The sequence below is a fragment of the Nuphar pumila genome, chromosome 1 (genome assembly GCF_984573655.1).
Source record: "Nuphar pumila chromosome 1, dmNupPumi1.hap1.1, whole genome shotgun sequence".
NCBI lineage: Eukaryota > Viridiplantae > Streptophyta > Magnoliopsida > Nymphaeales > Nymphaeaceae > Nuphar > Nuphar pumila.
Window position 1 is genome coordinate 179,584,996 of NC_143249.1, and position 11,856 is coordinate 179,596,851.

At 36.0% G+C, this 11,856-nt stretch overlaps 1 protein-coding gene across 2 annotated transcripts; it reads right to left on the reverse strand.

The window, feature by feature from the left end:
- Window positions 1-307: 307 nt before the first annotated feature.
- Window positions 308-11,242, reverse strand: LOC149851478 (pyruvate dehydrogenase E1 component subunit beta-1, mitochondrial-like). 2 transcript variants are annotated; one of them, XM_090000872.1, is made up of 15 exons: window positions 11,109-11,242; window positions 9,796-9,876; window positions 9,559-9,624; window positions 8,134-8,214; window positions 8,027-8,053; window positions 7,875-7,937; window positions 7,597-7,683; window positions 5,187-5,312; window positions 4,395-4,528; window positions 4,232-4,304; window positions 4,090-4,155; window positions 1,220-1,258; window positions 1,020-1,144; window positions 812-926; window positions 308-625 (listed from the first exon to the last, which is right to left on the reverse strand). In XM_090000872.1, the coding sequence occupies exons 2-15, from the start codon at window positions 9,856-9,858 to the stop codon at window positions 560-562; spliced, it is 1,131 nt and encodes a 376-aa protein (XP_089856998.1). In that variant the 5' UTR covers window positions 9,859-9,876; window positions 11,109-11,242; the 3' UTR covers window positions 308-559. The 2 variants fall into 2 exon arrangements, with proteins under 2 accessions (XP_089856998.1, XP_089856993.1); XM_090000867.1 differs by having other exon boundaries at window positions 9,559-9,635; window positions 9,795-9,876.
- Window positions 11,243-11,856: the final 614 nt, after the last annotated feature.

Genomic DNA, 11,856 nt, shown 5'->3' on the forward strand with positions numbered 1-11,856 from the left:
GCCAGATAGGGATGATGTATCAATCGCTGCCAATTCCAGCTTCACCAAGAACAGGATGGTGAAATGGCAAAAGCAGAACTCTATGAACCATAATTCAGTAACTTGATTTGTTCTCAGCTTAAACAAAAGTTCTAACATACAACAATGCAAAGCACACTTTGTATCTAAATCAGGGAGAAAAAAATGGGATGCAAACATGCACATGAACATGAACATGAACATGAACATGAACATGAACATGAACATGAACACGTGCCAAGCGGTGCATGCAGAGATATGCACACGCGAATCAGATTAAGACCATTACTTTGCAAAGAGCATGTTTTCACTTTCATCAAATTTACTGAATGATGCTCACACAATTCAGCATCACATAAAATTCTTGACTTTCATCAGCTTATTCTACAAGATGGCTCAACAACATCTTGAGAGGAAAAATGCAAAACAAAATGCAAGTGAAAATTTACCCTTCCCTCAGAACAGTGTGCAACTTTACATCTCAAAAGCAGGCATGATCAAGCCAATCCACAGCTTGAAGAATCAATACTTGGGCAAAAGTTTAAGCAACAGCAGACACGGGAACAGAACGAAATGTCCTTTTAACCGCACGCACAATGTCGTCAACCTGCATACAATTGATATTTTTGAGAGTGGGTGGTAAGATTTCAATCAAAAAATTATATTTGATCCATATATCATCAAACAGGATTTCAACAGCATTAGCAGGGAGTTGAAAATTGATGAAGCAAAAACCGTCTAATTTATTGTCCAAATATGAAGTCTACGGCCAACAATTAAGAGAATATTATACCTGTGGAACGGCCATCCTCTCTAGATTGGCTGCATAAGGCATGGGTACATCAGCTCCAGACACTCTACAAACTGGTGCATCAAGGTAATCGAAGCACTCCTCCATCACTGATTGACTGTTTGAATAGAAGAGGAAATTAGAAAGCTACAAACTTCCATATAAGGTGTACAAGTTGATAAAAATTTACCAAACCAAGAAAGACACAAACCCGATTTCTGCACAGACACCACCCTGTGGGAAACCTTCTTCAAGGGTAATAAGCCGATTGGTCTTCTTGACAGAAGCAAAGATAGTGTCTCTATCAAGAGGCCTTATCGTTCGCAGATTTATAACCTGCAAAAGACATAATAATAAAATTTCATGAAAGATTTGATCTTCGTATTCGATTTAATAACAATTTGGTTTTACCTCCACACCTATTCCTTCCTTGGCAAGTATCTCCGCAGCCTGAAAATTATGCAAAAATTTGCCCCAACAGAATAAGTCTTCAAGAATATATACATGGTGCTGCTTTCATAATGTCACATGAAGTAATAAAGAAGTGGCATTCTTGGAACAATAATGAGTTTAAACAGATATAGAATAGAAAAAGAAAAAAAATTGAACGACAAATTTTGAAGAAATATTGTGATATTATTGTAGTGCTATTTTTATTTTTTGGAAAATTTCACTCGATATCATTATATCTGGAGTTTTTTCCTTACTAAAAAAGCCATTAAAATGCAAACAAGAAAAATTCATGTTTGTAACTCTTTCCCACTATGATATTTATTTTAGACAAGGTTCATTTAGGAGGAAACCACAATTGAGATTGAAAAAAAAAAGATATTTGGAATGTTTTTTGCCAACTTCCATACTGATATGCATGGTTGAAATAGATAGCGGGATGATTTGGTGATAGGTCACACCACAGTTGTATGGTATCATAACGTTCCGATACGATACATATTGTATATAGGAAAATATGGTACGATACATACTTGTGACTGTATTGGGTGTATCACATGATACACCATGACTATATACAGGGGTATATCATACAATACATCTTTGGTGCATCTTAATAGGCGTCGAAAAAAGTTTTTTTGATTTTGACTTTTAAAGACCCCCTTAGGGGGGGTTTCCTCACTTATTTAAAAGTCATTAGAGAGGAACCCACACTTCCCTAGAAGTCTTGGAGGCATTTTGAAGGACCAATTCTTGCGCAAGGGAGAGGGTTTTTGTGTTTTTCACGCACAGGATCAATTTTTCACCCATTATTCACTCAACAAAGTAGGTTACGGTAAAAAATCTCTGAGTCTTTGCTTGTTATTGAGTTTTTTGGAGGAAGATGGCTTCAAAAGATCCAACATGGCAATGAAACACTTAAATAATGAGTGGAAACTGATTGAAAATCAAGTCCAACTATTGTTACAATACTTTTTCTGGTGGTGTGTTTCGGTTAAAGCATCATTTAGCCAGCACACATCAAAATGTTGCCCATGCACGACAAAGAATTTGTCAAATGCTATGAAATGGCAATGCCAATAGTTGCTTAGTGATTTAGAGAAAGAAATCATGAAAAAAATATGCTGCAAAAACAAGGTATATGCAATCATGGGAGGGTGATTATAGTGATGATGAACTTTATAGATCATTTCATAGATGGATCGGGCAAGTTTATCAACCTCTTCATGCTGCAACATACTATTTGAATCATGCATTAAGATACTCCCCCACATTTAATATGAATAAAAAACTGAACAAGGGAATTTTGGATTGCATCGAGAGGTTGATCCCTGATCATCGCATCTAAGATGAAATCATAGAGAAATGAAGATGTATGATGGTGTATTGTATGACATAGGGAGACAAGTAGCAATGTGAAACCGTTCAACGATGTGTCTAGGTAATTAATTTATTTGTCTATTTCAATTTCATTTTGTTATTTGCTTATGATGTTGTGTATCTATTGTTGTTTTATTGTATTTTATTTCTTTTTTACTTTTAAATACGTGGTGAACTAAGATTGGTAGTGATTGCCCAAATTTGAGAGCTTTTGTCGTTCACATTCTTAGTCAAACATGTAGTACAAGTGGATATAAAAGAAAATGGAGCGTCATTGATACGTAGATATCAAGATGATTTTGTTTTCGTTTTTGTATTATGAAACTACGAGTCTCATGGCATGTTAGTTTAATTGCATGATATTTCATATTTTGCATTTTTCTTGTCAGATATGCATGTATTCATAGCAATATTAACTTTATTATTTGATGTCTTATGCAACGCATAAATGCCTGATATGTGATATTACGGTTGTATCTTGTGAAATTCATTATTATTTCGTGTGTAATGAAATTTTTAGATTTTTTCCTGAATTTTTGTATTTTTCATTTTTTAATTAAAAAATAAGATTTTTTACAATACAATACCTGTTTTATTTTGGGCTTGGCTGATAATAGGTTACAATATGCTTTTTACAACCTTGGGTCACACTATTGTAACAAAGCAGTGTCTGGTTTGAATCCCATGAGGGCTATCCCCCAGTTGTCTGCCAGTCTACCTAAAAAAAACAAAAAACCTTCTGTACTTGTAGGAATTATATTTGTCCTTCACTTGGCTACACATTTCATTTGAGCAACAAAATGCTAAATTAAACAAACTCTTTGGGAAACAAGTAGATAGAATTAGATGTAACACGTAAATGTGCGCAAAAATAGAATAACTTTGCAGAGGTAATTAGGCAGCTATTCATCCAAAGATGTCAAAAATCATGGCCAATAATGTCATTCAAGTTGCACATTGCCTTCTACTAATAGTTCCAATGAAGATTTATCCCTTGGGCCATTTTTTTCGAAGCCAAAATATCTTTTTGAATATTCATACATAAGCCATTCCAAGTAACTTGGATCAGAGATAGAGCAGTCAATTTGCCATGTAAAAGACCAATTTTTACATTTCTGAACCATGGTCTGAAAAGTAGAACAACATTTTATATGGTACTCTAAAAGCAACTAGAATCAATTACAATCACAAGACAACAATAGCTGTGCATTACACACTGATAAAACCCTTACAAGCACCTGATGCAATGCTTTGAAGAAATGGACTCAAAAGGCAATCCAACTTTAGATAATATAAGAATCAGCTTGCTTTGTCACATTTTAATTAGTGACAGCCTGATAGGCTATTAGATAGTAATAGTAGTTACAAACAGACCATGCTTAGCCTCTGTAGTATACAACTATATTTGCAAAGAACAGCCAACCATGCAAAACAGACCAAAACACACTGACCTGAAGTGCATAACCAACCATCTTAGAGAAAGCTGTAATGGTCACATCATTTCCAGACTTTTCTATCTGCCAAAATGAAAATATTATATATGAGAATAAAATGTAGCACCTTGATTAGCATGCAAATTCACGCAAAACACACCTTAGCCTTCCCAATTGGAAGACAGAAATTAGAGTCAAGAGCCTCAGCCGAAACAGGAAAAGATTCACCATATCTGCATCAACACCATATTTGTCAGATCCAATACAAAGTTACTAGCTGGTGTTTCTTTTTCTCTAATATGAATGAATAACACAACACATACAATAATTCATTTTCAAGAAAAACAACAGGATCTGGGTCTCTAATGGCAGCTTTAAGCAGTCCTCGAGTATCTTCTGATGAGTAAGGAGCCAGCACTTTAAGCCCAGGACAAACTCCGTACCAACTAGCATAACACTGTAAACAAAATCATCAAATAAATGTCATTCTTAGTTTCCTCCTAGTGTACTGGTAGTTTGACAAAAGAACATGCAAAAGGTCGCTTTTCACCTGAATGTTTTAAAACCAAGGTAAATTAATAATGAAACAAAGCAGACAAGTTTTTGCAGCAAACTGGCCTCTCAACAATTATAAGACAAGAAAGATGTATGCAGAGCCCCAAGGGGTTTGGTGCAGTGGAAGGGGCCTAGCCACTAGACCGGCAGTCAGGGTTCCATTCCCACAAGTGCCAAACCTCTTGCAGATGTATGCAGTTCTCTCCAACTAATGCCCAAAAATTAAATGCAAAATGCTAAGACTAAATCCACACACTTCAAGTGAAGGTCATAACATGCAAATGGCAAGTAACAGGCCACCTAACTAGTAATTATATAAAGAACACTTTGATATAACATAATGTTGAACTGGTGCCAAATAAATGACATCAAATATTGAGTCAAAAAACCAGATCCATTGCCATTCAGCTTTCTTGTATTTAATTTTAAATAACAAAATGTGAAAAACAAGGTAGAGGTAGATGTACAACAGTTCTAAAGGCTTCACCAGCCATAAACAAAGTACGCTTGTGTACAATCAACAATCACAACAATGGTTAAGTAAGAGAACAGCACCAAACCTGGGAATGTTGAGCACCAACTCCTGCTGCAGCCCCATTGGGTCCCCTGAAAACAATAGGCACGGGGATCTGACCGCCAGACATATAAAATGATTTTCCAGCAGAATTGATGATGTGATCAATAGCCTGTTAAAGAAAAGACAAAGTTTAAAAATTCAATGGACATGGAAGGAACATTATCAAGTAATATGTGAGAGAACCATGACCCACTTAGCAGACACCATGCCTATAAGTACGCCAGAATTTGAGCACTAGCCACACATGCATATACTATGAAACACTGCCAAAGTTAATTGAGATTCTAGATTGTGAATAAAGTAGCCACCAGACGCACATGCATTAATACATCTCTGGACAAATGGAATAAAGTCCTAACTAACAGTTTAATACAGGAGAACAAATTCACATTTGTAGGAACAGAAGCCACATTTTACATTTTGCTAATGAAAAGTACAACACAGAACTCAGGAACTACACATCAAATACACAAACATCCAGCATTAGTGAGCCCACAGATTTTTTAGGAGATTAGACTTATGTGGGAAATAACACATAACAACATGCTTAGAGGGTTTTCAGCCATCCTGCAGTTCAATTAACAAGTAAACAGAGGCCACCTTTTATGTTTTGCTTATGAAAAGTATGACATGGAACTCGCGAACTACACCAAATGCACAAACATCCAGCACTAGTGAACCCACAGTTTTTTTAGGAGATTAGGCTTATGTGGAAAATAACATGTGACAACATGCTTAGAGAGTTTTAACTACATCCTGCAGTTCAATTAACAAGTGAAGCCCGATAAAATCAGTCTGCAACTGTTGATTGACATATTTCAAAACATGGGTTTTGGATCTAAGATATATTAATTAAGATCTTGGGATGCCAACCTACAGCCTATCAAATCCAACACCAGACAGCTTGCAATTTGTCATAAAAGTACACAGGGTCAACTTTGTTCACTCAACGTTTTATGTCATTTAAACAATTCAAATCAATGGTTTCGAATATCACAAATGCATGAATATAAAGTACTTGGTCTGGATGTTTCCATCTTAGACCAGACCAACACCAGACGGAATAGATCATGTCACCAAATAGACTAAAATTTGACCAAGTCTGCAACAGCTGGACTTGGATTCAATAAGAATGCTCCAATGTCACACCTAGAACTGCTCATACTTGGCCTAGGGATGCACACAAACCAGGTTCGAGCTGTGCTTGGGCTGGCTCGTCTCAGCTTGGGAAGAAAATCTTGTTGTTCAAGCTCGGATCAAGCTCGAGATGAGCTTGAACAACCTTTGCCGGGGATCGGCTCGAGCAAAGCTCGGATCGGCTTGAGCTGAACACCTTTAATTTAAAAACGTTTTCAAAGTTTTTGGAATTTGTGTAAAAAGCCTCTTTGAAAGAGAGGAAAATGGTGGGATTTGAATTTTGAACCCACGCCACTTCCAAAGGTGAACGACTTACCCGTTAAGGTAAGACACGCTTTGTGACCACATTATGAACAAAGTGCATACATATATAAAATCTAATTTCTTTGTATAACTATGTGAGCCGAGCTTAATTGGGCTTACCGATCTAGACTGCATGTTCAAGCTTGTACTGAGAATGAACCCTTGTTCAAGCTCAGCTCATTTATTTTTTCAAATGAATCCGAACCGAGCTTAAATGAGTCGAGGCCGAGCTAGCTCGGCTCGTTAGGCATCCCTACTTGGGCCTGGCCACTGGTCAGGATTCAACAAATTGAGAGTCCTACAGTCGTTTCTAGGTCAAGCTAAGTTCCAGGTTTGTGTCAGGTCCTTTTTGAGTGAAGATCCTCTAGCAACCATCGTTCCTCAAGAACTTGCAGCAGCTGGAATGACTATTATTTTAGATATGCTTCCAGCACTTTTACTTGACATAAGTCCACTGAAACTTCTATCAAACCACTACAATGAATCATAATTGATTCATAGAGAAGTTGCCAAATTGATATGATTTATAAAAAATACTCCATTACATGCATCAAATCAAATTCCTGACAAATTGTATAAACTTTATTTTAGGAGCAGATTGGTCTACATATCAGCAGTTACGGGAATCAGTAACTCTTTTATTTGTTCCAAACATTAATCAAGAAGATCTATTAACATATTCTATAGATACCAGTATACACTAATATAAAAAAATGTTCATTGGTCCACATTCCAGCAACCAGACATAGTATACACTAATTTCAAGGCATAGTCACAAATCTAATTCTAGGGAAAATCTTGGTGAGGGAAAATATAATTTTGTACTTGAAATCATAGTTAGTCTCTCATATAATTCTAGTTCCGTACATCATGTACTTATTTAAAAATGGAAAAAAGTAAAGGAATGATGGTAAAATGTCTGAAAGAAAACAACATAAGAAAATAACTCAAACCTGCATCGAGAAATTAAAAGTCATAAACTCCACTACAGGCCGAAGCCCATAGTAAGCAGCACCAACACCAATTCCAGCAAAACCAGCCTGCAATCAGACATCAACGAATACCTCAATTACAGACTTTTCAAAATAAGAACATCCCAGATAATTTAACATGCATTGCACAGTTATTTCAAAACTCGTTAAAGTAAAGCACAGAATGACATATATTACCAATTGTAATGAAAGGTGTGCAAAACTGCTAAATAAGGTTACTCTTATAACACATGAATTACCTCTGTGATAGGGGTATCAAGAACTCTGTTAGGACCATATTTCTCAAGGAGGCCTCTAGAAACCTACAATGAAAACCATGACAGTGGTAAATTCTGGAATTGCTTGCAGAGGAACAATCCATCTATCTACACACGTTAGAACTTTATCTAACCTTGTATGCTCCCTGATATTCACCAACCTGCCATAAAAATTCAGCATTAATGCACAGATTAACAAAACCTTTTCAGAAATTTTAATCTTATCACGTCCTATAGATACCTCCTCGCCCATCAAGAAAACTTTGGGATCTGCTGCCATCTCCTCATCAAGTGCAGAGTTTAAAGCATCACGTACTGTCATCTGTAATAATCCAAACACATGCCTTAAAGAATCTAACTCGCTATGACTAAAGCTAAATACTATTATAAATACTGATTGGGAGAAAATCAGATGCTATATGGATTTTGACAAAAAAAAGATAAAAGATAAAGAAAATTGGGACACAAATATCCAGTGTGTGTACCCATGCTTTCAACATTAAAAACAGGAGAGAAGCAAAAATAATTTCATGCATGATTCTCAACAAGGGTGATCATCACATATGGACTTATGTTCCTCGAAAATCCCCAACTCCATCAGAATCCAAAGTTTTAAAGTCTCATAGACCACCCATGAAAACTCCGAATCCTTACAAAATCTGGATTTTATAACAATCTCAACTACTTGATAAAATTGATGAGTTTGAATGCCGGCTGGTCACTTTAAGTGGATTATTATGAACCAAGTGTTGAACACCCTTGCCGAGCAAGAGTGATGGATCACACCATATCCAAGCATAAAGATTGAAGAAAGCTGCTAAAATAGTGAGTAGAAGTGTTAGAATATTAAAAAAAACAACTAGATGAGGACAAAAGAACCCAACTTCCAGACAATAATAAGAAACTACTATTTCTATTATTAGACTAAGTCACTAAACATAGCTTCTTCCAGGTTTCAACTCCTACTACCCATTCGCATATAATTTCAACCAGTTTACGTTGACTCTTTTTCTTTCCATCAAATGTATAACTTGAAAGGCATGCTTAAGAGTGACAGTTATTCTACAAAGTTTTAGTTTCTTAGACAACAACCAATTCATAGAGAAGAGAGCTGTTTCCTTATCGAGAATTAATATTGACTACCAGGATGTAGCTTCTAAATCGGTTAACCTGCTTGGACACCATCTATTTGCTACTTTTAGGATTTATCTCTGTAGGATTATGCCAGCAAATTATGATAATATGATTTGACATTTTATTGTGCCAAGGCAGTCTTTCATGAATGGCTTATTCATATAAAGATTGAGTAGCACCTTGTTGTTTAAGAATATACATGTTCATTGAACAAGGCATTCTGGGTTCAAGATTCAGACTTCTGAACAAATTCCTGGTTTCCTCAGTTTGCTGCAAACTTTGGCCTTTGCAAGAAGTAAATAGTACATAAGATTTCATTGAATGTGATATTCACTGCATCATTTACTATGTAATGGCACTTTTTCAGTTACACTTGCATGACTTGTTGCATTTGTAGTTCACCATTGAGTATGATTATATGGCTCCATATACTTAGCTATGTTTGCTCAATAAATGAATCAATAAGGATCAGAAAGTTTATGCGCAAAAATCAATGAATAGAGAATGTGACAACAAGAGAATTCAGCTATACCTCCTTCACAGCACTTGAGAAATTCCTTTGTAGCACAGACAGTTCAGGGAAAATCCTGCGTAAAGACTGTTCATGGGCCGGCAAGAAAAGCCAGGAAACATGCACACCGATTTCTATGTTATGATAGAGTTGATTAATACCCATCAACAGAATGATCATAGGGGCCCCAATACAAACATGAGAAATAGTAAATCTTATTCTCGCAGTTTCCTTAAAGAATGAGGCAGAAGACGTTACCAAGGTGGATACAGCGGCAGGGAATCCATTGCGCCCAACTTTTTGCATAATAGCACCAAACATTTTTGCTCTTTTGAAACTCTACGAGGCATAGAATTAAAAAAGGAACATCTCAGTGAAGGCTCTAATTTGGTTATTTAACAAAACACACACACACAGGAAAAAAAAGCCTGTTAGTTATTTCACATCAAAGTCCTTTTCAGGTATCACGTATTGTTAATATTGATACCTGAAAAAATAACTGTTAGTACCCATAAATAAAGCCGCAAGACTACGGGCTTCCTCATTAGGCACAACGCGCAGGCAAGAACATAAATCTTACATTTATACACAAACAGAAAACTTGCAAACGGCAAATCGTTAACCAAGGGACATTCGTCTAACACAAGTTCACTTAAGAAACCCCACAACAGGCAAAAAAACATGCCATTAAGTCAAAATCGGCTTTACTTTTCTCACAGTTCTCATAGAATTTACATTAAAGAAAAAAAAAGAGAAGAAAACTACGCACCACCATAAAGAACAACCAATAACCCAAACCCACAAAAAAATTAGTGTTCGATCAACAGATGTAAACAAATACGTATCCTGTTAGCTCGATTATTCAAAATATGTTCAACCGAGGTGAAATATAATAACATAAACAGAATATCATTCATAAAACAATAAACACAATCTTGCCCAATTGAGCTTTGGATTCGTGATCCCACTCACGTAGCAAATACCCAAAAAACCATTCGACACCTTACTGAAAAGCGAACCAACTTCCAAAAATTTCGTAGACTGAGCGCTTAAATGATGCAAACCAGAACCGATTCAAAAAAGTATATTAATCAACCGAGACCAATTAAGTTCCACTCAAACATTTAGATACCCACTCGTCTCAGAAAGCTCATACGTTACTTTTCAGTTATGATTAACATAAATTCAAGCCTTAACATAATAGGATTTCCTATAATCTCAAAGAAAATCACAACTAAAAGCTCACAATCACCCAAAAAAGCAGGTAATCGACAGGAAGGGTAAAATCAAGCCAAAAAAGCCGCCACAAAGATCACAAGAATCGCTTCCTTCCATAACATCGAAGTCAAACGCCCATAAACTTAGCCATAGAGATCGACCCATCAAATCCTTATTTGATTCAAGCACGATCCGATCAAACATACCACCAAATATCGACTTAGTTAGCTCCAAACCACCCAACAGAAGAATCGGAAACCAAGAATAAAACCACTTATCACAAAAAGAAGAAGACAACAACCCAACAACAAAGAAAGACCAAAAGAAAAGCGAATTCATCAATAAAAAATCACCCAGTAATATCGCAACGATCAACGAAGACGATTCGCTTCCTCGAGGAAAAATCTATACAGGATCGAATCGAGATGGACGAATGAATAAGAGAGAGAGAGAGAGCTCTTCACCAACCCCTCCTTTCTTTTTCTCTTCGTTTTAATCCCTTCCCCATCTACGATTCTTTTGAAAATAATTATTGTTTCCGTTAGTTGTAATTAAAATTTAATTAATTAATTAATTAAACCCTCCTGATCCTTACGTCATCTTTTTGCAATTTGTGTAATGCCACCTTATTGGTTTTATTCTTTAATGGCAAATCATTAAAAGCATGTTTGGATGAGAGAAAGATGTAAGAAAAGTGATGCAAAGAGACTAGAGAAAGTTTTTCTAAAAAAGTACACTTTTTGATAAGAAATATTTAAGGTAGTTGAAGAATGTTTCTTACCAAGCGTAAATTTATTTTCCACTCTTATCCACCCATCTCATCACCACCACCACTGTCCATCATCCTACCATCACCATCCATCTCACCACCACCCATCACCTTCTTTTTCTTCTCTCGTTTTTTTCACATTTTCTATTCTTTTTTTCTCATGCTATACAAACAAGTGAAAACTTTCTTTTGGAAAACTTCTCGTATCAAAACTCTAATAAGCAAAACTTTCTTTTCCTATGAGAGTTTTTCTCTCTTCCAAACATGCCCTAAGTAAAAATTATTTTGATTATATAAAATCTAAGTTTGACTACCCCCAAGCCATGGACTCA